This window comes from Chionomys nivalis, chromosome 7 (assembly GCF_950005125.1).
Source record: "Chionomys nivalis chromosome 7, mChiNiv1.1, whole genome shotgun sequence".
In the NCBI taxonomy this organism is placed as follows: Eukaryota; Metazoa; Chordata; class Mammalia; order Rodentia; family Cricetidae; genus Chionomys; species Chionomys nivalis.
The window spans coordinates 60,455,537-60,480,700 of NC_080092.1; the positions used below are offsets into that span (position 1 = coordinate 60,455,537).

At 49.1% G+C, this 25,164-nt stretch overlaps 1 protein-coding gene and 1 non-coding gene across 4 annotated transcripts in view; one reads left to right on the top strand and one right to left on the bottom strand.

The window, feature by feature from the left end:
- The window catches only part of Rab11fip4 (RAB11 family interacting protein 4), a 115,165-nt gene that overhangs the window by 28,546 nt on the left and 61,455 nt on the right, over positions 1-25,164 (top strand). For all 3 annotated transcript variants that reach the window (XM_057774572.1, XM_057774573.1, XM_057774576.1), the window contains exons 2-3: positions 951-1,038; positions 2,394-2,482. In XM_057774572.1, coding sequence (XP_057630555.1) covers positions 951-1,038; positions 2,394-2,482 — 177 coding nt within the window. The remainder of the gene's footprint in view (positions 1-950; positions 1,039-2,393; positions 2,483-25,164) is intronic.
- LOC130878843 (U6 spliceosomal RNA) lies at positions 21,881-21,985 on the bottom strand. The gene has a single exon (XR_009057465.1). It is a non-coding gene; the product is annotated as a U6 spliceosomal RNA (small nuclear RNA).

A 25,164-nucleotide genomic window follows, 5' to 3' on the forward strand; every position in this document is an offset into this window, starting at 1 on the left:
CACCAGCGACAAACCAAAGTACAGCTTGGGGAGCCACTGAGTTTATCGGGCTTACTTACTAAGCAAGGGTAACCCCAGAGCAACTGCGTCACCAGAAAGTCTAGCCCTACCATGGATGATGGTTTCGGAAGATGGCGGTGACTGGGGGGAAGCTACCTAATGAGGTGCATGAGTGTAGGTGTGTGTCCATGTGACCATGTGTAACTAGCTAGCTACCACCATCACCAGTCAAGTGTCGGGCAAGTGGGAGGCACTCAGTGCTCAGTTATTCATTGAATGAGTGAATGTGTGAGTGAGTGAATGTATGAATGAATATTTTAGAAAGCTGCTACTAAGGTACAAGCTAATTTGGAAAAAAAAGTCAAGAAGCTGAACTTCATAGGCTGGGGACGTAACTCCAGGAGAATTCAGTTCTAAGCCAGTGTGGGCTACACAGCTGGACTCTGTCTACAAAACAGACAGTGAACCTGGTAGCAGACTGTTGGCTTTCAGTGTGCAGTCTTTGGAGCAGGGTTTGGAGAAGCCTGTGGGGCAACACCCTGCACGGATGAGGCCCTCTTGACTTTTTCTTACTTGAGTCTTTAAAAAAAAAAAAAACACCAAAAAAAAAAAACCGCTATCTTTTCTGATTTTACCTACCAATCCCAGTTTCCACTACCTTCCCTCCCTCCCTCTCCCTTCCTCTCTCCCTTCCTCCCTCCGCCTCTCCTCTCCCATCCCATGCTCTATCCTCTCCCTCCCTCTGCCTCTCCTCTACCATCCCCATCCTCTATCCCCTCTCCCATCCCATCCTCTATCCAATTTGAGTCCTAAACAGAGGGGAATAACATGACCCCAGGTGAAAAGACTAAGTTGGTCCTTTTGGCTTAATTAGTGAGAGTCACCTCCCCATTCCACCTGGGCCCTTGGGGTGTCCATGGTGCCTCACAGGTGTCTTTTCCTTCCCAAAGGTGGAAAAACTTGTGAAGTGTTTGGATCCCAATGACCTGGGCAGAATCAACTTCAAGGACTTTTGCCGAGGAGTGTTCGCCATGAAAGGTAAGGTCCTCTTTGGGGTCCTATCTGCCTAGGAGGCTAGGACACAGGGGTCCCAGAGCCTTGGGTGTGTCCCAAAATGGGCTCTGTTCAAGGTCTTGGACAAGTGTTGTGCTTGGAGCTATGGCTCTCTCTGAGCCTCTGCCTCAGGGCCCCACTACCAGGGCAGGATGGCCTTTCTGTCACCATGGAAAACAGCTCTTCTCAGCTTCTCTTTTCCCCTCTCTGCTGCTAGGCCGGCTGTGCTCCATCCACAGGAGTTCCCCTAGACTTCCTACTTCAGCTCCAGCGTGGGGGTAGACGGGTAAGGGAGGTTAAGGGATTGGGGTTTGCTCAATCAGTGGTGGAGCCCTTGCCTAACCAGTGCAAAGCTCTGGGCTCCGTTGCCAACAATGGGAGGGGAAAAATAGTGAAATGAATCCAGTTCTGGTAACAGCTGGATGGAGTGGCTGCCATGTCTCTTTTCTCTTAGGGGTCCCTTCTTTATTAACTGCCCTCTCTCCTTTTAGCCCTTCCTAATTCTTCCTTCCTTCCCCCATTTCTTTTTCTTTTTCTTTTCTTTTCAAAATTCCAAGTTCAGTTTTGAGAAAGTCCTAGAAATCAGAATTTTGGTACCCAACCTCCCATCACCACCCCTCCAGCCCCTGAGCAGTCAGGATGCCTTCTGGGCATCCCCTGGGCTCCCCTGGCGCCGGGAGAACATGCAGCTACTTCCAGAGGCTTCTTGTCAGCAGTGAAGGAGGCCAGGCTCTCCCTTCTGTGCTGAGGTCTGGGCAAGCACATCTCTGCAGCATCCTCTGGAAATAGGGAAGAGCAAGAATTCCCAAGCAGAAGTGACAGGGAAGCAGAAGTTCACTGGGGGAACTGAGGCATCACAGAAACCCCCTGCTAAGATTTTCTACAGGGATTTGTTTGATTCTGTGGACCAGCTCAGACCACTCCTGCCCTGTGCCTGTGCTGAGTCCCTGGTCCAGTATAACCAGCAGAGAGGCCGCTTGTGTAGCTGGGTCAGGAGGGTGGGAGAGCCTGCTGACCTCCTAAGAGTGGCCCTAGCTAGGGTTTGGGGGGCTGGTAGGGAACATGCAGGTAGCCCCTGTACTCAGCCTGCTTCTGCATTTGTGAGTGCACCTCTCTGTGTCCCCACTGGGGTTAGTTCTATGGGAGTTCTCATGCCTTTCAGACACCTTATACAGTGCCCTGAACCAGCCCCATACAACCGGGCATCTCATTCCTGCCACTGTGCTGGAGACATGAGCCACCTGCTTCCTCCATCCATTCCCTCCACAGCCCCTTAGTAAGAAAGGACAGCCATGTAGGCTGAGGCTCATACTGCTCACTGTTTGTCTGTCTGTCCACAGGGTGCGAGGAGCTGCTGAAGGATGTGCTGTCAGTGGAGAGCGCGGGGACCCTGCCGTGTTCCCCCGAGATCCCAGACTGTGTGGAGCAGGTAAGGGCTGTGGCTCAGTGCCTCCTGCCCTTGGTTGTCCTTCTTGCTATTGGCATCTGGGCTTGACTTTGCAGGCTCTAGAAGGGCTGGGACTTCCTCTGATGGCCTCTGGCATCAAAGTCAAGAAGGCTCTTTGGGAGATGGTGGTACATGCCACTAATCCTAGTCCTCTGGAGGCTGAAGCAGGGAGATTGCCACAGGTTTGAGGCTAGCCTGGGCCACATAGCAATCCCTTAGGAAGGCACGGTGGGATTGGACCCGGGGCCACTTCCTCCACTTTACTGGTGGTGCTGAGGAGAAGCTGAGGAGAAACCATGGACTTGAGGTCAGATGGGCAGGGTGAGAAGTTTTTTCCTTTCTCCTGATCCACTGTGTCTGTGCATGTGTGTGTGTGCGTGCACACATACACACAAAATAAATCTATAATTAAAAATTTAAATTTTTAAAATTATTTTTCATAGCCCAGTCTCTAGTCCCCTCTTTCACCTAGAGGTGGAGAGTTGGAGGGGCTGAAAGTCCCAAGCATGGTCTTTCTGTGACCAACCCCAGCCTGCGGCATTGAGAGGTACCACCTTCAGTCACCTTACTGGCCTAAGCTCAGGTGTGGACAACAGGAAGTGGTTAGACATAATAGCACTCCTATCAGGAATGGCAGGGGCTCCAGAAGCTCTGTGCCTCCTTGCTTTCTGCTGCTGTGATAAACACCATGACAGAAAGCAAGTTAGGGAGATCACGCTCCATCACAGGGGACTTGCCAAGGAGTTGCTCAAGTGGGAACCGAGGCCGTGGAGGGACCCGGTTTACTGGTGTGCTATCTACTTCTCTTAAGATATCTTCCTCGCCGGGCGGTGGTGGAGCACGCCTTTAATCCCAGCACTTGGGAGGCAGAGGTAGGTGGATCTCTGTGAGTTCGAGACCAGCCTGGTCTACAAGAGCTAGTTCCAGGACAGGCTCCAAAACCACAGAGAAACCCTGTCTCGAAAAACCAAAAAAAAAAAAAAAAAAAAAGATATCTTCCTCATAGAACTTGGGACCACCTACCCTGAGCTGGATTCTCCTCCACCAATGAAGAATCAATAGAATGCCCCACAGACATGCCCATAGTTCAGTCTGACAGGGGCAGATCAGGTGAGGATGGCCCTTCTCAGGTGTGTCCAGATGACAACCAAGAACAGCCATCACAGAGACCAAATACTATGACTTCTAATTTTATTTTGTATTTTCGTATATCCTTGTTTATAGTTGACCTTCATCCTCTTCTCCCCACTCTGCTCCCCCATACCCACATAAACCTTCTGTGTAGCACGAAAAATAAAAACCCAGAGACAGATACTGGGGTTCAACCTGCAGATCAGAAGAACAAAGCAGCCAACCACTAGACAGACCTCTGCCAATGCTCAGACCAAAAGGGGCAATCCTCAGACTCCACACTCCACTGGGTACCTGTCCTTCCCTTTTATGTTCCTCTCTCCACCCAGCCACCTCGCTCCTGTCTCCACCTCTCTGCTGGGATTAAAGGTGTGTCATCCCAAGTGCTGGGATCGCCTCTCTTTTAGACAGATTCAATCTTGTGTAGTCCAGGGTGGCCTTGAACTCACAGAGGTGTCCCCCAAGTCCTGGGATTGAAGGTGTGTGTCACCACTCCCTGGCCTGACTGACTGACTAGTGTGGCTGCTTTGCCGTCTGATCTCCAGGCAAGCCTTACTTATTAAAACACAAATAGTACACCTCTGTGTACTTCTGTCCCTAGTGCCCCCCTTTTTACTTTCCCATTACTTATGTTCTGTTACTCTCCCTGTCCCTTTCCCTTAAAGCCCCTGTTGCCCCCTCTTGTGGGCCCTTTTCTAGTCTCCTGGCTTCTGTACACACTTACTCCACATAAATACAGTGTGTGTGTGTGCGTGTGTATGCACATGTAAATACACACACACACACATATATCTCACATTCTCTTTCAATTCATTCTGCTGTTATTACTAAATGATGTGTTTATAAAACATTGAACTATTTTTGCAAACAGCTTCGTACTGTGGGGACAGTTTTTAATGCACTATCTATAGTCTCTAGGGAACCTTCTGGCTAGAGGAGGACTATTTTGGCTTCTCACCCAAGTTAGCTCCAAAACCTCTCTGGCTCTCTGGGTTAGTATTTCATCCAGAGACTGCTTCCCCCTGGAAAATGAAAGAAGCCTAGGGCCTCATCAGCTGATGATGACTAGGTTCACTGGACACTTCTGGGTGGTGGAGTCCAAGTGAGCTTCTTTGGGGCAGGACTTGGGGGGGGGTCCCATAATGCTGAGGGTGACCAAGCAGACTGTTGGAGAAGACCAAGGCCCTGTCAAGAGACAAATTGGCCGAGCAGTGGTGGCGCACGCCTTTAATCCCAGAACTCAGGAGGCAGAGGCAGGCAGATCTCTGTGAGTTGGAGGCCAACCTGGTCTACAAGAGCTAGTTCCAGGACAGCTAGGGCTACATAGAGAAACCCTGTCTCGAAAAACCAAATTAAAAAAAAAATAATAAACTGAATAATCTAGTGATCGTGATGATCAGGACTGGGGTGTAGCCTGGTGGCGATTGTTTACCTAGATTATCATGATTGATCCTGTCAGCCTGTCCAGAAGCACCTAGATTAGAAGGAGCCATCTAGGGTCTGTGGGAGGGTGTTTCCAGATAGAGTTAGCTGAAAGATCTTCCTGGCTATATGGCAACACCGTCCCGCCGGCTGGAATAAAAGGACAAGGGGAAAGCCGATAGACCAGGTTTCCCATGTGCACACACAGACACACACACACACACCTTTCTTCCACACACATACACCTTTCTCCCCTCCACACACTTTCCCCTCCAATACACACACCTCCCCTCCCACACGTCCCCTCACACCTTTCCCCTCCAAACACACACACCTCCCCTGCCCCTCCCCCATCACCTCCTCCCCATCCCTGACAGCTCCTTAGCCACTCTGAGGTTGCAGCCTCTGCCACAAATTCCTGTTACCATGTTGCTCTGTCTTATCTCAGGCTCCAAGTTATGAATCCCAGAGAGACTCTGAAACCATGAGCCAAAATAAATCAGTCCTTCCTTCCTTTTTCCCATCCTTCTGTCTGTCTGTTCTCCCTCCCTCCCTCCCTGCTTCCCTTCCTCCCTTCCTCCCTTCCATCTATCCATCCTTCCTTCCTCCACCCTTCCTTCCTTCCTTCCTTCCTTCCTTCCTTCCTTCCTTCCTTCCTTCCTTCCTTCCTTCCTCCCTTCCTCCCTTCCTCCCTTCCTCCCTTCCTCCCTTCCTCCCTTGTTTTTCTCAGGCCTCTGTCACCAAGACAGCAGATCTGATACGTAGGTCTAGCACAGGAAAAGAACAGTGGGTTTTGTAAGATGGGAACTATTATGGGTCTGGGGTCATTCGGAGATTCACTGTCTAACCATGAATAAAATTTAATAAATAAGAGGCTTTACTAAATACTGATCAGGACCATGGATACTGGCCAGGTCCATACCTGAGACTCGTGCTCAGAGTATGGCCCTGATTCATTCATTAGTCAGGGGCTTATAAAAGCAAAAGTTTGTCCAATCACGGGAAAGTATGCGTCCTGACATATTTCCTGCCTATGTACCTCCCTCCTATGTGTGATCAAACACACATCCTCTGTTGTTGGGGCGTCCAAGCTTACGCATAGAAGTGAAAACACGTGGCTTGTTAGGCGCAGCCCAAGCATTCCAGGAAGGTATCTGTTCCTGGGTAAATAGGGCTTACACATTAGAGGCATTTTCATTTTATAGACCTCTTAAGTGCAGTAATTAGAACCTAAAACATAGCTTAGCCATCACAGGAACAAGGAAGCTGAATAATAGGGACACAAAGCTGATTGGCCCCCATCAAACTATTTTTTTTAAAAAAAAAACGGTTAAGGGAGCAAAGGACTTCCTTATCGTGCCAGCTAAAACTCTCCTGATTTCTGGGAAGGGCACACAACAGCTTAGTTTCTGGCTTGGTGGCGTGAACATCATCACGAAGCAGGCTCTTTTGGTCCGATTTGCTTTGTGCATAGACCTGGCCACACCAAGGGCTACCTGTGAATTTCACTTAACAGTGTGAAGGTGACAGAGACTAAAGTCACAGCCTGTGTGGGGCCAGGTGTCCAGACTGTGCTCAACATGAGGCCTCTTAGAGGTGGGCCAGGGTAACTGGGGCTTGTGAGCAAGGACTCCAGATCTGCCTTACTGGGCCCAGTGCATGGAGGGGGGTGTATTTGGGGCCAGCGGAACCAGATCTAGGACAGAGAACTCCCAACATGGGGCAGACACTAAGTGACCCAGGTGTCTTTTGGGGTGCAGCCTTCATGGAGGATGCAGTGAGGAGGCTATAACCTGTACCATCATTTAAAATGGGGTCCGTACCTGACTTTGGCCATTGGCCAGCCATACAACCTCAGCAAGCTTCCTGCAACATCTCAGAACCTCTGTTTCCTTGGCTAGAAAGCAAGACTTGCTCAACCAGTCTAGGTCTGATTTAGTGAGAGCACAGAGCACTGATCCTCACCCCTACCCCCACACTTCCCCCCATCGCCACCTCCACCCCACCCCTACCCTGTAAGCCTCTTCATCCATTTTACTTTTGGGTTCCAGTGTTTCAAAAGCTCGTGCTGAGACGTTGGAAAACAGAAGCCCTGAGGACAGGGTTACCTCAGGGGTACTCAGGAGCAGAGATATGCCCCCACGGCTCCCGCTGGTTTTGTGGCAACCAAGCGCTCTCGAGCACAGCCAGAAAAGATGGTGCATTCAGTAAAGAGGGGAAATACCTTCCAGGAAGGATTTTTTTTTTGTAAAGTGATATATTTTTGTTGTTATTGTTTTCCAAAATTCAGAAGTTCCAGGGAGGCAAAAGATGGGGGTCAGTCATCATGGCAACCCTGACTCTTTCCTGTGGGACTATATAATGTGAATGTGTTTGTGGCTTTGGGGGTTAAACCTCTTCCAGGCAAATCTCTTTCCGTCGTCGCCCACACAGCTCTGGGCCCTACAAGTGGCTCAACTGGCCAGAGCACCCAGCCGAGGTGGTAGACATGGTAGGTGACCTGGTTTGTTTGCCTTAGTCAGACAGCTTGGTGGACCTGGGCTAGCTCCTTCCTATGGGCTCCTGAGTGTCACCAAACCAGCCAGGCAGAGTGAGTCCTCAGAATGCACTGGAATTCTGACTCCTGGAACAGATTGGGCAGAACCATAGCTCTTCAGAGGCAGCATCTTCAAAGGGAGATCCTAATGCTACGGGCCAGGAACCCCACACCTTGCTGTGCTCCGGCTGTCCCCTAGGGGTCAGCCTGAGACCGAAACCAAGAAGCCAGCCAGCTTCTGGTTCCTCTGTTTCTGGTGTCTGTGGGGAATATGGATCTGAACAGTGTGGCTTCGGGAGGTAAAAGATGGTATGTGGCTGGACGTCAGGACTGCAGCCGAGCCCTCTGGGTGGAGGAAGGTGAACCCTTCAGGGTGTGGGCATCGCTTCCAGCCTCATGACTTGGTGGGAGTCACCTTGAGTCAGTAAAATGCTTTCCTGTTGGCTGTAGGGCGGGCCTCTGCTGTCTGCCTTTCTTCCCGGTCCCATGGAGCCCCTGATGCTGGGCACCACCCTGGGTCTTTGACCTGGGTGAATCCATTCTGGATGTTTCTGTAATGTTTCTGGATGTTCCTGTGCAGTATACTGGCATCTGACTGCCGCGGATGCCTGTGTCCTCAGAGCCTGTCACACCTGCCAGGGAGAGCTTCCCTGAGCGCTACTGAACACCTGTTGAGGGTGTTTCTCAATTCAGGAAATGTTGGTCTGGCAAGAGGATGCCCAGGTGTCCAGGGATGGTGTCTCCGGCACAAGTCTCTCCCGAACCCATTCTGTTCTAAAGGTCTGTCTTGTGTAGTCCCCAGTCCATGTGGTGAGGAGGGCTGGGGAGATATGGGCCCATGGGTATTAAAACAAGGGGATGCTGGTCAGGGGCTGTAGTCACCCGTTGGCAGGCAGTTAAGCAAAAACTTAACTCAGAGCTGAGATTCTGGGTGTTTGGTCATCCGTCCACATAGGCAGATTAATAGGGAACCCATTAAACCAAAGGGTGCAGGCCACCTGCTCCTCCTGTGCCAATGTCAGAATCTAGTGTTATCAGTCACCTAAGCCCAGGCCAGAAGGTCACCCATGGTGTCCTCACACGCTGCAGCCTCCAGTGCCCTGCTCCCCAGGACCCCCTCTTCTGTCCCAGCCACCTGCTAGCTCGCTGCTCTTCGCTTTCCAGAGTCACCGTGTGTGACCTCCTAACAAGGGAGGAAACGTAATCTCAGGTCCTACCTGCTTCTCACTGTAGTGTATCTCCCTCCCCAAAACTGTGGTGCCAACCTTCTCTTTACTTTTGTCCTGTGAACCTGTGTGCGCACGGTGGAGGTCAAAGGAGGACACACAGTGCCCGCTTCTGTCACTGCTCTTCCTTTGAGACACAGTCACTCCCTGAATCTAGAGCCCAAGTTTCCTTGTCTCTGTTCCCCTCAGTGCTGGGTTCACAGGTGTGGTGGGATTATGTCTATTTATTACATGGGTGCTGGGTTCACAGGTGTGGTGGGATTATGTCTGTTTGTTACATGGGTGCTGGGGTCACGTGTGGCTGAGATTATGTCTGTTACATGGGTGCTGGGCTCACAGGTGTGGTGGGATTATGTTTGTTTGTTACATGGGTGCTGGGGTCACGTGTATCTGAGATTATGCCCATTTGTTACATGGTTAGCGGGGTCTGAGAGTCGATCTTCAGGCCTCATGCTTGCATACCTAGCACCCCAACTACTGACCCATCTCTCCAGCCTCCATCTGCTTACTTCCTGGGAAGGCTGTGTCCTATTTCACCTCCAGGCCTTTGTGAGGTTTGCATTTCTTCTGGGCCATCTGTTCTGCCCCCTGACTGTCACAGGCTGCCTGGTATTTGTGTTTTAAAACTTCCTCAGGCACCCTGTTTTCCCAGCACCCTTGGCTCCGGCCTGAGGATCTTCACTGGGCTTTCTGGGGGCCTGAGCGGGTGGCAGTCACTGCCTCAATCTTACTCTGCAGACGGTTCCGTGTGTGCGTGGGGTTATAATGATGGCAGAGTGCTAACAATGACATCAGGGCCCTGTCGTCGCCTCTCCTCCTCTGTATCCGAGAGCGTTTATCTAAGCATCTAGAAGATTAGATATCTAGAAATGGAATCAGAGCAAAGACTGTGCAGATTTTCATTTTTGAAATAGAATTTTGTTGCTGTTGTTACTTCGAGACAGGGTCTCACTCTGTGGTTCTAACTATTTTTGAACTCGGTATAAAGCCCAGGCTGGCCTGGCATTCACTGTGTAGCCCAGGTTGACCTTGAAATAACAGTAAGTAATCCTTCTGCCTCATCCTCCCAACCCTGGGATTATAGACATGAGCCATCTTAAAATAAACATTTAGGGCTGGAAAGGTGGCTCAGTGGTTCAGTGGTTAAGAGCGCTGGATGATTTTAGGGCTGGAGAGGTGGCTCAGGGCTTAAGAGGGCTGGGTGATTTTCCATGGGACCCAGATTTGGTTCACATGACAGCTCACAGCTGTCTATAACTCCAGTCCCAGGCGATCCAGGTACCCTCTTCTGACCTCTGTGGCCACTACATGCATGTGGTGCACATGCATACATACAAGCAAAACACATAAAATTAAAAGAAATAAATCTTTTAAAAATAGATTTGTAATAGTTTTATAATTTTTTTGTTTTTTAACGGGTGTAGCCGTGAAGACTGTATCAATTCTGTTTTCCAATTGTACAATGCAAAGACCGTATAATATACAAGTGCTGTTCGCTCCCCATCACCAAATCTTCCCATCACCAAACCACTGCTGTCTCCCCCATCCTGTCTTCCTTCCTCAACAGAACCACCAAGGACAACTCACTATTGCTTATTATTCCCTATGGCTGACACATACATTTTAAGGTGACTTTGAGAATTAGCAGAAGCAATGTAATAATCGTGTTTGTCCCTAAGTCTCTCTCCCCGTCGTCATTAAATACTCTGCAGAGCTACAGGGTCCTGACATGAAAGCCCACATACAGAGCAAAAGGACAGAACAGGGCGCCCGGAACAAGTCCGCACTGGCAGCCGACCTTGATTCTGACAAAGGTGGAGTGAGAACAGTCCCTTCGCTTTGTGATGCTGAGAAAACTGGATGGTACATACAGGAGAAGGAAGAACAGACTTCTGTCCTCCTCTAGGATGGGTTAAAGGCTGACTGTATAAAGTTTTATTAGACTATAACCACCTCCACTTGCTCCTTTTTTCTTTTTTTCTTGTTTGTTTGGTTTTTTGTTTTATTTTGGGAGATAGATAGGCTCTCTGTGTAGCCTTGGTTAGCCTGGCTATATAGACCAGGTTGACCAGGGATCAACCTGCTCTGCCTCCACAGTGCGAAAACTAAAGGTGTGCACCGCACACCCAGTCCTATGACTGTTTTCAAACATGACAACAGGTTTGAGTTAGAGCCAACCCTTGGTATCTGCAGGGGATAGGTTCCAGGATCGATAAGGACACCTAAACTTATGGATGCTCAAGCATCGTATATAAACTTGCATAGCATCTGCATATAGCCCAAGCACACCTCTGGTGTCTCTGCTGTCCTCTCTAAGTTCCTTGTAATAACAAAAGCAATGCAGATGCTATGCAAATACCTACTACAGCTCACATGCTAGGAGAAAGGAGATGGAAACAAGCCCAGAAATGTCCAGTACTTCCTCCTTCTCAGTGGTCTGTTTGCTGGTGTGACTTAGTGCTGGGCGCCATCTTGAACCTAGGACCTAGAATATGCTAAGCATATGCTTTCCCTCTGAGCTACACCTCCAGCCTTTCTGATTCATGGTTGGTTGAGGGCAATGCACGATGCTGACTGTGGCTGCCTCAGTGTCTGTCCATTCGTCCGTGTGAAATGCGCACTGCTGCTTTTCAGGAAAGAGTTCCCTGCTACCCGCAAGTGCAAACTCTTCATTGAAAGGAAACAGACAATAAGGCTGCTCAAACACCCACCAGTTAGTTCCTCTCTGAGAAGCTCAAGATTTCCTTAGATCCTTTTTAAAAAATATTTTGCTTTTATTTTATTTATGTGTATATATGTGTGGGTTTGGGCCTGAAGAGGGCATTTGATCTCCTGGGGCTGGAGTTACAAACGGTTATAAGCTACCCAGCATGGATGCTGAGAACCAAACTCATGTTCCCTAAAAGAGCAGGAAGAGACCTTAACCACTGAGCCATCTCTCCAGCTCCCTGGTTTTACTGTTTTTGCATTTATTTATTTGTGTGTGTGTGTGTGTGTGTGTGTGTGCAGGCACACTATGCCACAGTGGGCCTGTGCAAGTCAGAGGACAATATGAGAGTCAGTTCTGTCCCTCCGCCATGTGGGTCCTGAGAATCTAACTCAGGTGTCAGGCTTGAGGCAGGTGCCTTTACCTGCTGAGCCAGCACTCCAGCTCCTGAACCTCCCAGCTCCCCACCTGTTGGCACTGGCATTGCTGGTTTCGCAAAATCAAACCTGAGAGGTTGGAGCTAGTAAGAACCCCTCTTTTGGACTGTAATTATACGGGACTTTGGCAGGTTGTGGTGGCACGTGCCTTTAATCCCAGTATCTGGAGGTGGAAGCAGGCGAATCTCTGTGGCTTCCAAGCCAGCCTGGTCTGCATATCAAGTTCCAGGCCGGCCAAGGCTATATAGTGAGACCCTGCCTCAAAACAAACAAACAAACAAACAAACAAATAAATAAATAGACTTCTTCTTGGTGTGAATTTTTGGTCACTAAGAGGTTTTTTTCTTGGGACTGGAGAAATGACTCAGTGGTTCAGAGCCCTTACGGCTCTTGTATAGGATCCAGGCTCAGTTCCTAGCACCTACATGCAGCTCACGGCTGTGTGTAACTCCAGATCTGACACCATCCTCTGGCCTCTGCCAGTACAGGCACGTATGTTGTGCTCATGCACACACACAGGCAAACATGTATGCATAAGTAAATCCTTCTCTCTTGGGCTACTGAGGTAGCTCAGTGGATACTGCCTGCCGCAAAGCCTGAGTTCCACCCCCAGGACCCACAAGGTGGAAGAAAAGGGACATTCCTACGGGTTGTCCTGAAATCCTTGCAAGGCTGTGCTGACACAGCCTCCCTCCCCTAACATACACAGTAGCAAAGCTAGTGGGGTTTGGGGGAACCAGGGCTTTATCTTGGATACCACATGGCTTCCGCTCACATTCAGAGGACACTGCCAAAGCCCATCTTGTCAGAACAGGCCTGTCTGCCTGGTACCCAGCCTAAGAGCGCTACAGATCCCTCAGCATAGACCCTGAACATCCCAGACCACCACCCCTTTATCCTCCACCCAGAAGCATATTCCTAAGGCCACTCATGACAAGCTGCACCTTTTTTTGGGGGGGGGGGTTCAAGACAGGCCCCTTCACAGTTTCTCTTTGTAGCTTTTGAAGTCTGTCCTGGAACTCACAATGTAGACCAGGCTGGCCTCAAACTCACAGAAATCCGCCTCTTTCTGCTTGCCAAGTGCTGGGATTACAGGCGTGTGCCATCACCGCCCGGCTGACAAGCTGCACTTTTAAGTTCTAAGAACACTTTTTTCGGAAAGACAGTATTGCGACTCTGCAGAGTGTGGCGGTTTGGGGGTGGCATCCCATGTGTGGGGGGTTCTACCTTTTCTGAGCCCAGTGGAGGGAAATATTTTGGTTTTGTTAACAATTTATGTGCCCAACTGTGCTGTCTCTCTTCAGCAAACATTCTTTCACAGATTACACATACTCTGGTCCCTTTAGTCCTGTGAACCTTTCCTCATCAGTGCGCTAAATCTCTGACATGTAGGAAAACATGTCACACATACATGTACACATGCATGTGCTCATGTAAGAGGTTAGCTTTCAGAAACAACACAGCCTGCACCAGTGTTCTCAGGGCTGGCTGCACACTGGAATCAGGAAGGAACTGTCAAAAACAACAACAACAACAACAAAACCGTAAGTCCTACTGCACAGAGATTCTCATTTCATTAGTTCTCTCTCTCTCTCTCTCTCTCTCTCTCTCTCTCTCTCTCTCTCTGTCTCTCTGTCTCTCTGTCTCTCTGTCTCTCTCTCTCTCTCTCTCTCTCTCTCTCTCTCTCTCTCTCTCTCTCTCTTTTCCCCAGATAATTCTAACACAAATTCACTGTCTAAACCAGTGTCCTCAAGCTTTGGGGCCTGTTAGGATGACCTGGGAGCTTGTAAGAGTCTCCATAATCAGGCAGGGCCTCTGACCCAGGAGGTGACCTCTGTGTTTTGAAGTCCCCAGGGTAATTCCATGAAACCACAGAGCATTGGACTCTGCCCTCTGGCCAGTGCCTGTCAGTGCTTTCTCTGAGTACGAAGTGGAGGCCCGGTAAGAAGAATCTTGTCCCTTGCAAATGCAAATGGCCCTTGCTTGGCCTGCTGTGTGTTCACGTGTTCCTGGCATTTTTATGTTTTTCTGTGGTTTTGTAGATATCCTCTGGCACAGTTTGGGATTGTACCCTGGCCCAAAGCATTTGTAGTCCTATAGAACAAACCAGCTTGACGGATTGATTCTCAGCTGAGGAAGGAAGCATTCCTGGTATGCAGTGAGCATGCCTTTGCTCTCCAGACAGAGGACTTTAGAGTCACTGGGATATTGTGTTCTGACTTTATAATTTAAAAAGCTTTCAACTTTTATAACATATACCGTGCCTTTTTGTATAGATAATCTTTTTGTCAATCTGTTATAAGCTTTAGACAAAATTTGATTGTCATATTTAGCAGTTTTGATTTTCTCAGTTAATGTTTTTGTTTTTATTGAAAGGGACTGAAGCTTACGATCCAAATCAGTTGTTTCTTCTTTTACAGTAATGAATTTTTCCTTAATATCAGCCTGTACTTCTTTTAAATTTTTTTTAGTTTGTCGAGTTGTGTTAAACAAAGATCTGTTCTCTGCCTGGAGAACTTTAAACTGATTTTTGAGAAGATTGTTGTCATTTTCAATTGTTTTTAAGCGTTTAACCTTGTCTTGTAAAGACTTTATCATATTTTTATTATCAAACCATACAGTACCAAGGAAAACTACGAATCCCAGAAAGATCCATATCTGTGGGCTGACAGACATTTTTTGTAAAATCTCCCACATGGTATAATTGAAAAGGCTGTTAAAGTCTTGAATGGTAATGTTTTTAGACATTTTTTTTATTTATAAAAGAAAATTATGTACCTGTAATGAAGTTTTTTTGCCAGTGGTGGCTAAAGAAATGTACCTGAGTCCACGTGGTCTAAGCTAGAGCCGGTCTTAAACAATTAATTCAAAACAAAAATTATTGTACTGCCTGTTAAGGGAAGGGGTTGGTGGCTTTTATTTTAAAACCGTAGGTGCTTCCCTTAAATCAGGCAGTGAGGGTTTGGAAGAAGCAGGGAGCTATTAACTGCTCTGTGGGGGGTCGCTGCTCTGCGACTGTAGTGGCCTGGAGTGGGGGAAGGGAAAGCGAGCAGGGAGCGCGCTGTAAATCGCCTTCCTGAGCTCAGGCAACTAGCCGGGAAAGGTGGAGCTTGCGCCCCCCCTGTGCCGGGTCGGGGGCAAAATAGCCCCACGTTGGGCGCCAAATGTGGCGGCGCAAATGAATGCAGACAGATTATATAGATATATACAGCTTTAATAAGGAAATAAACTTACAGGACCACAGGTTCCCACGGTGTACCGGAAAAGCGGAGCAAAAGAAAAGGGCTGCTGGGCTCACGCCTGGCAGATTTATCCGTAAACATTAGCCCAAGGCGAACACGCCCCCAATGGGTGGGGCTATGTCCCTACACATTTATTTAAACTCAGCAATTTTTGTGTGTCTGTGTGTGTGTGTTTATTGCTGGGGAATTTGTTTGTCTGTTTTGGTGAGCCATATAAAAGTTGCAAACATAATGACATTTGATTCTAAAACTTGTTATTTGTTTGAGACCGGGTCTCATATAGGCCAGACTAGCCTCAATTTTGCTGTGTAGAGGAGGTTGACCTTGAAATACTGTGACCCTCCTGCCTTCCCGAGTGTTGTTCACCGCCTCACCTGGCCTTAATTTTTAAATTCTGGATGCTCCTAAGCCCAAGGGCCTTCTCCCACAACAGTCTTGTCACTTGCAGGGAATTTAGGATGGATGCAACGTAACATCTAATATAAACTACATTCACATTTCCCCAGTCTCTAGCTTCTTGTTCTGACCTCATATCTAAGCCAGAATCACACAGTATTTTCAGCTGTCAAATCTCTTTAGTGACCTCAGCCTGGAATAGTGAGTTGTTCCGCAGCCTCCTTTGGGCCAAGGCTTCTGAATCAAGTCCTTCTTGCGGGCCATTTCTCCTCCTTCTTGGAGCTGAGCTGAGAATATCGTAGCAGGTTATAGAAAAGTAAGACGGGGCTTGTACCGGGGACCTCCCTGTGTCTGGTGCCTTACCTGAGGGACCGTAGGATGTGATGGAAGTGCTGGTGACATGGCGGATGGTGCCTTTGCAGACGTGTGCGTGAGGGAGGTCCCAGCCTGGTCCTACACTCTTCAGTCTACTCCTGCACCCCAGGAATGTACCTCTTAGGCTCCCCATCTAGTTGCTCAGCTCAAAGGTCAATTGTCATTAATTAATCCATCCTTGCTCCCTCTTCTTCCTCCTCCCTCATCTGGAGCACTATAAAGTTCTATGGATTTGATCTAGAATATGTCTTGAGCCACCAGTGCCCTTCTTCCGACCCTTGCCGAGCCTGTAGCTGCCTTCCAACCCACATCTTACACTCTCTTGTTTTTCTGTGACAAATTTTCCATCCAACTGTCAGAATTGTCCTCTAAACCTTTAACTTGGAACTTGTCAAGGGGCACAGAAGCAGGAGATGCAGTTCCGCTCTGCCCACAGCAGCCTGATGAGTTCCCTAATCTTTTAAGGGCCTCAGTTCAGGCCAAACTAGGATTTGCGGCTTTGACACAGAAATGAATTTTAGGGTAAGCCGTATGAAGCAGAGTTTACCCTTTTGTTATAAGATGTTTTTAATATAGATTTTAACCATGAGGGGAGTACTTAGAAATAAAGCCAGATGCGCTGGATAGCATGGGTGTGGGTTCTCTGAGAAAGAGACGCTTACTTTGTAGTCTTTAGATAGTTGTAGGTAGGACTTTGGTGGGGTTTGAGACTATTATCTTCAAAGGGTTGCTAAGAAACCCAAATGAGACCACAGGATGGCTCCTATAGACTCCCGACGGGATTATGGCCCATGAGGTCACAGAGATACAAGGAGGCAGCAAAGTTAACAGCCTTGAGATCCCCAGAAAACACCTGAGGAAAGGCAGGAGAGCCTGCCCAAGCTCATAACTCATCCAGGCCTTGCTGTTAATCCAAGAGCCATTGATGTCAGCATCAAAGGTCCATATGAAAGGAATAGTGACATCATGCTAGCAACTACAAAGCTAATGTTAGTTGCCGTGGGATTCTGGCCTCTCGACAGAGAGGCTTTAGCCAGGCTGCAGAGTGAGGGCTCCTTCAGGATAGTCACACTCCGTCACTGGGCAGGAGCAGGGCAGAAGCCATGGAGGAATACTGCTTACTGCCTTGCTCTGCCTGCTTCTTTTATACCCCAGCACCACCTGCCCAAAGATGGCACAGGTCCACAGACTGGGTCTTCCCACATCAATTATTGATCAAAACAATGCCCCACAGCCAATCTGATAGAATTTTTCTCAGTTAAGATCCCTCGTCCCAGATATATCTAGGTTTGTATCAGGTTGATAAACCAATCTGTGCATTCAGACGATTCTCCTACCCCCGACCCTGTCTGCCCTTTGTGATCAGGTACTACCACCAGTGCCCTCTTCCTGTCCGTCCACCCCGGTCACATCCCTCACACCGGACACTTGTTTCTCTAGTCTCTCTCATCCACGTCCAGAACCTCCCCTGGGTCCCCGAGTGTGTGCCTCCAACACTCCACACCGCGCCTGATGCACAGCTGGGACTCGCTGGTTGAGTGGATGCATCCCAGATGGGAAGCTCGCCCCTGTACCAGGGAGGGACTCGTTCCAACCTAGAAACCCAGGAGTACTTAAGAGACCAGGTCAGAGGCCTCAAAATGCACACCATGCATGGGTGCTTGGGAAAGACATCGTAAAGAGAGCTAGCAGGAGGCCCAGAACCCCTCCCAGCTACACTGGGACTTTGTTCTCAGACTTTGTCCCCTCCTTTCTCGGAATCTCTAGTGATAGTGTCCACACTGCTGACCAAGCTTCACCCGTGCCCTCTGCCTGGCCTCACCCTTAGATGCCGTAGACATCGCTGGGGCCACGCCTCCTCACCGCATCTCCGCCATCCACCAGTGTGCCATTTCCAGCCTGGCTGCCTCTCTCACATGGAGCGAGGCTCTCCGGGTTCCTGTCTCCACTTCTCTGCTGCAGTGACAGCAGGACAGACTGCCAGGATCGGTACTCAGCTTCCTGCTTCTCTGATCCGCGATCTCTGTACCTCTCTCTCAGCAGTCTCCTGGCCAGAAACCAGGCCCTGTCTCTGCTGGGGTTAGAAGGCAGTGCCTACCAACCGACTGACCGTCACTGGTTTTGGGGAGTAGACAAAAGTAAGCCTACTTGACCAGCCTTGGCGGCAGAGTTAATTCATGTTTGTTTGTTTGTTTTATATATGGAGCCCTTCACGAATTTGCATGCTAATCTTCTCTGTATTTTTCTAGTTTTAGTATATGTGCTGTTGAAGTGAGCAGTTGTGTTTGTTTATTTGAGAAGGAAGTCTCCACATGCTCCAGTCTGGCTTCAGACTGCTGCCTTGGGCAATCTTCCTGCCTCAGCTTCCAAAGTAGCTGTATTAGTAGCAGGCGCATGCCACCGTGCTGGGTTCCAAATTGTGATTTTCTTTAGTAAACATTATTTTTTTTTTAAAAAGATAATTATTTATTTATTCAGTTAGTTTTTTTGAGGTAGGATCTCTCTGTTATGTAGCTCTGGCTGTCCTGGAATTCACTATGTAAACCAGGCTGGCCTTGAACTCACAGAGAGTTCCTCTGGGGTGCTGGGATTAGAGATATGTACCACTCTGTCCAGCCTATTTTTATTTTATGTGTATGAGTATTTTACCTGCTTTAAAGTGTGTCACATGTGTGCCGTACCCACTGAGGGCGGAAGAGCGCATTGGATCCCCTGGAACCATAATCTCAGTTGTAAACTGTCATATGGGTGCTGGGAATTGAACCCATGTCCTCTGGGAGAGCAGCCAATGCTCTTAACCACTGGAGCTATCTCTCTACCCACCCCAAATTGTGAAATTAAACTTGGGAGCAAGGCTTTGGGGCCTGAGTATCCTGGGTTTACCTCTCGATCCTGTCTACTCCTAGTTGGGCCGACAGCAAAAATCCCTTTCTTTACCACTATTTTCCCTTGCTGCCTTGGAGTGGTTATCGGTGTTTCTCCAGGAATACCTGCAGAGCACAGCCTAGAAAATGCTGGAATTTCAGATTATAAAACAGATTTTAGTTGGCTGATATCTTTTGCCGCAGGGGTGCCGGGCTCCCGCAGTGGTCAGTCCTACACCCCTGACTGCCACCCACCCTTGTCCCCACCTCTTTGTCATCAGCTGCTCCTGCTGAACTGGGAAACTCAACCTTAGGCCTTCCTGCAGGGTGGGGACCATCTGATCCCAGGGGAGAAATGCTTAGAGGGCTCCTTAGAGGTAAACAGCTGAGCTCATTTGGTTCCTGCTACATTCTTGTGACCAGGAAAACAAAAATGGCTAAAATACTATAATATAGCATAACCCTTTGGATTTGTGCGGGCAGCATGCTAGGGCCTGACTTCAGGGCCTCTGGTATGGAGGTGCAAGCCCTCCATCGCCAGGTTAGCCCTTTGCACCGTGGGAGGAGGAATGGTCTCTGCAGGAGAGTAAGAGGGTTTTCTCTACTCTCCCAGACCCTCTGTCTAGAGCCCTCAAATTAAACTGACCAAAGAAATCTCAATATCGCTCAGTCTTTCTCCCTCTCTCCTCCTCTCTCTGCCCTCCGCTCTCCTCTCTCTTTCTTTCCTCTCTGCCCTCCCTCTCGTCTCTCTGTATATGTGTGTCTCAGTCTCTGCCTGACCCCCCCACAACACACACTATGTAGTTAACCTTCAGCCTGAAACTTGCTTTGTATCCAAGGCTGGGTATCCGCATCCTTGCTGTTCTCATCTTGGCATAAATTTACAAATTCATGTCGTCACTCCCCTCCTCCTCTTTTTAAAATTTTTTTAACTTCTTATTTTTCTCTGTTTAGTTTATAGATGAAGTCTTACTGTAGCCTAAACTAGGCTTGATCTCATAGCAACCCTCCTACCTCAGCCTCCTAAGGGCTGGGATTGCAGGCATGAAGCGCCATGCCTGGCTCAAGTCTTCTTCATGAAGGGTGATGTCTGGCCTGCTTCTCCACATGTGATGTCTGCTATTTTTCTATTGGCTTTAATTCAGAAGAATCTTACATCAGCCAGGCATGGTAGTGCACACCTTTAATCCCAGCCCTTAAGAGGCAGAGGCAGGAGGTTCTCTGAGTTCGAGACCAGCCTAGTCTACAGAGACACTTCCAGGATGGCCAGGGGTAGACAGGGAAGCCCTGTCTCAAAACAAAACAAAACAGAAAAACCCGCAAAACAATCCTATGTTAAAGTAGCATATTTGGAGCCAGGCGGTGGTGGCGCACGCCTTTAATCCCAGCACGTGGGAGGCAGAGGTAGGTGGGTCTCTGTGAGTTCAAGGCCAGCCTGGTCTACAAGAGCTAGTTCCAGGACAGGCTCCAAAGCTACAGAGAAACTGCGTCTCAAAAAACAAAAAACAAACAAAACAAAACAAAAGTAGCATATTTGGGGGTGTGTTTAGTTCCTCCCAGGTCCTTGCCTGGGTTTTTCTCAAAGGCCCTTCATAGAGAGACCTCCATGTCTACCTGAACTAAGTCTCTTGGCCCAACAATGTAGGAAGCTGAGTATCTACCCTGCCCAAGGACGTGTCTTCACACTGCTGCCTGCTCACCCCAGGCGTGCCTTGCCCCAGCACTGTAGTTACAGGCTTCCTGCCAAAGGGCTCTCCTGAAGCAGTTGTTTGCTTGAGGTTTACTTACTTTTGTTTTATATGTATGGGTATTTCATCCGCATGCATGTCCCCGCACCTTACATGTGCAGTGCCCAAGGAGGACAGAAAAGGACATCGCATTCCCTGGAAAGGGAGTTATGAATTTGAGCCACCGTGCAGGGGTATACTGGGAACCGAACCCTGATCCTCTGCAAGAGCAACAACTGCTCTTACCCATTGCTCCATCTCTCCGGCTCCCAGAAAGAAGTTTTTGATTTAAGCTAAGGTGTTGTGAAGACGGGTGGCGGGTTAGAGACATGTTGTCAGTGTTGGGGCTGATGGCAGGTGGCTGCCCTTCCACCTGCAGGGCCTCTGTCCTGACTGTAGGCAGGAGCTCAGCTCCTGGTGACATGGGACACCTCAGGAAGGAAGTAGAGCCTCCTCCTTTAGAGCTCCCATCTCTCTCCCGAGTCCTGCTCCAGGCTTGGCTATCTGGGCTTTTCCTTCTCCATCCCATTCCCCCCACTCTACGTGAAGCACCCTATGTGGGGGTGTGAGTGGTCGCTCCCTGGTAACTCGCCCCTGGAACCTTCTGTACGAGCTGGATCTGTTCTCTGCTCAGTCATTCTGCGCTGGGCTTGGCACCGATCTTAACTAATGGACCCTCGTCAGATGGTGAGAATCACTCCAGTTAGCACGAGTTCCCCGGTGAGGTCTGCGAATCCACATGCTGTCTGTCTGTCTGTCTGTCTGTCTGTCTGTCTGTCTGTCAGTCTGTCAGTGTGACTGCTGCCCTCCTTTTTCTCAATGGCTTATTTTTATCTTGTTGGTCCCACTCTGAGTGTGTCTTTTATCGTAAATAATTTTACAAATGTCAAGGGAAAAAATCCACAATGAATTCTAATTAAGGAAGGAGAGGCTGTATTGGAAAAGGAGTAGGGAAGTCTTCAGCAGGGAAGAAGCTGTTGCCATAGGGATGAGACTGGACCTGAATGGCCAGCATTACCAGGGGCAGCTGGGTTTGGGTTTCCTTTTGTTTTTGAAGCTAGGTCTCAAGTGGGCCAGGTTGGCCTGGAGCTCACTGTGTAGCCAAGGATGGTCTTTTAAAACTTTTTTTTTTTTTTGTAAAGTACATACTTTTATTAAAAATATGGGACTCTTGCCAGGCAGTGGTGGTACACATCTTTAATCCCAGGACTCAGGAGGCAGAGGCAGGTGGATCTTGGTGAGTTTGAAGTCAGCGTGGAGTGAGTTCCAGGACAGCCAGGGCTGTAGTTACACAGTGAAACCCTGTCTCAAGGAAAATTTTAAATGGGACACTTAACGAGTTTGTGTGTCACCCTTTGCACAGGGGCCGTGCCAATCCACTCTGTATTGCTCCAATTTGCTGTGTGCTGCTGAAGCGAGCACCCCAGGATGGTCTTAAGCTGGTCCTCTCCTCCCTGCCCCGAATACTGGGAGTCCAGAAATATACCACCACACCAGAGCTTCATACATGCGAAGCAAACACGCTATCCACTGAGCTACATTCCCAGCCAGCGATTATAGGGTAGAAGAGGCCCTGGGTAGGGTAGGTGGCAGGGTCACAGAACACTGTATCTCTGAGGCTGACTTCTTAGGATAGTGGGGGTGTTTTTGTCCTGCTCAAGTACAATTTAGGGACAAGTGCTTTGCTCAGGTAAAGAATGAGAGCTTGAAGCTGGGCGGTGGTGGCGCACGCCTTTAATCCCAGCACTTGGGAGGCAGAGGCAGGTGGATCTCTGTGAGTTCGAGACCAGCCTAGTCTACAAGAGCTTGTTCCAGGACAGGCTCCAAAACCACAGAGAAACCCTGTATCGAAAAACCAAAAAAAAAAAAAAAAAAATGAGAGCTTGAAGCTTGAAAGTGTGGTGCTTCCTGTCCCTGGGACAAGCTTGCACCCTCTGCAGGGCAGAACCAGCCTCACTGGACCTCTGTCCTGCCCAGCTGTCCCATGTTCATGAACTGAATGGAGAGCATTGCTAGAGAAAGGGGCTAGCCCATCCCTAACCTACAAGAACAGGAGGGTCCTTATCGTAGGGCCTCACCCTGCATCCTCCCCAGGTGCTATGGTCTGGCTTCTTGCAATCTCCCCTGACTACTGACTCCAATTTCCCCCGTGGGAAGTTCACAGCCCCCCAGGAGACCCAGAGGGATTGCTCAGGGCTGTCCCCTGGAAGAAGCAAGTCAGAGGCTTAATGTCTCCTTTCTGGCCAAGCCTCACTAGGTCACCACAAACTTTGTGCGGTTGCTGTCTCCTTCCTTACCCACTCTCCCATCCCTCTCCATCCTGTCTTCCTCCTGTTTCCATCTCAGCACGGGGCACCTTCCCTGTGAAGCCAGGTCTCAGCAAGAGGCAGACACAGGACGGGGTGCGCTGTTGGCATATTTGCAGCATAAACTAGGTGCCCACACTGCCCATGGCTGACCTCTGACTGCCAACCATCCTTTCTGCTTAGACTACACTCAGTTGTATCCACTGTGAGGAAGCTGAGACACTGACAACTAAGGCGCTTGTCTAAGGGAAGGGCTTAGAGATGCCTGGGCTGCCACAGTTGTCTGCACCCAGGACTCCTGCTAGCCTGTTCCCTTCCACTTATCCTGTGGCTTCTCTGCATCCCAGACCCCTCCTCTCCCCTTTGCCCCCGCCTGGGTGAAAGGAGCTATACTAAGAAGGACTTGCAGAGCTTGTTCTGGTCCCTCATCAGGAGCACGCTGTTGCTAGGAGACAACCTGAGCATCACAGGAGCCCCCAGGTTGAGCGACAAGGCAGAAGAGTGTTCCCCCAAACCCGCTTTGCTGGCATCACCTGAACACTGAGGTCCTGACCTGGAGACCTTTGTCTGGGTATATATCAGGGAACTGTGAGGTGAATATAAAAAGAGACACCTCAGAGGGTTGGAGAGATAGCTCAGGGGTTGAGAGACACCCCAGAAAGGGCCTCCTCTACAGGGAGCCTGGAGATGACCCGGGCTTCTTAGCCTTTGAACTTCATTATATTTATGTGAGTGTGTGATTGTGTGTGTGTGTGTGTGTGTGTGTGTGTACAAATGGAGGTCAGAAGACAAACTGTGGGAGTTAGTTAGTTCTCTCCTTCCACCATGTGGATCCTGAGGTCAAACTCAGGTCATTGTTCTTGGTGGCACTGAACTTTGAATGACCCTAGGCACCCTAGGAACCTCCCATCTGGAGAAGGTTCTTTACCAACCTTCTAGGCTCTTGGAACCCTTTAAGCCCCAGAATCTTTGCTGTAGAAATACAAATCCAACTGACTCAGGGCGTGGTGTGCAATGCATTTGGGGCTTAGCTGCCACTTCCTCCTCTGGGGAAGACTAAACTTGTGATGACATTGTGGGTTTGGTTGACAGCTTTTACTCAGAGATCAAAAATACTTGGCCCCACACTCCAATCAGTCATGTGTGCCTGTTCCCTCCATCTATCCATCCTCTAGAGTGCCTGGACTACACAGCCGCAAGGAAGAACTAGTCTAGCAGACTGTGGGCATGCCACCCCTGGAAGTTAATGCAACACATGACCCGCGCAGCTCCCAGGCCCAGCCTTTTTCATGCTCATTGTCTGGTTATTGTGACAGCCTCTATGCTGACTTCCTGTCCCCTCTAGTCTTGCCTAAGCCTCTCCTCTGTGTCATTACCCCGGTCCTTTCCTTAAGTCCTTCTCCTTCAGCTGACTGTGAACATAGTCTACACATACAGGGATGCTGTCTGTGAGATGGTAGGCTCTGTAGTACTGAGCAAACTATTTTTCAAACAGGATCCTTATTTGAAAAATAGCGATAAAATATTTATCAAATTATAATTGTTTTTATTGCTGTTAATCACTAGATTCAGGCGGTCAGGGCTATCTCTGGTTCACTTCTGTGCCTTGAGGAATGACACACTAGGACTGGGTGACTTTGTTGAAACAGTGAAGGACCCTCTGACCAGAGCTCATCGATAGCTTGTATACAGAGCCCAGTACCTGCTCCTACCTGATAGTTAGTGTCTCTGGCAACAAGATCCTCCCACTTGCAAACTGGTGCTCCCTCCCTCTCCTAGGTAGCTCTCCTTCTACCACTGTTGTGTTCCCTGGGAGCAGGTTCCCGCAGCCCTCCCCTGCACCAGGACACACCTGTCTAGGGCATCCTCTCTGGAGCACAGGAACACTTGGACCATTGTTCTTGTGATTCCTGAGATCAGTGACTACTAAGACTCACTCCTGCATTCTGGCCACTGCCACATTCCCGGAGGAAAACGAAACAGGTGCCATAGTGCCAGGTAGGACGGGATAAGTGGTTGCCGCCTCCCCAGGCCCTGACCAGTGTCTAAAGCCTGACAAGGTTTGGGGTAAGGTACTTCAAGTTCTTGTGTAAGGCACCCATTGGAAAAAAAAAAATCTGTCTTTAAAGCCAGGCGGTGGTGGTGCATGTCTTCAATCCTAGCACTTGGGAGTCAGAGACAGGTGAATCTCTGTAAGTTTGGGTGTGTGGTACAGATAATTCCAGTGCTGAGGCCCAGGCCAGGAGGTGGAGAGTTCCAGGCCAGCCCATGTTAGGAACCAGGGACTTCGTCTCC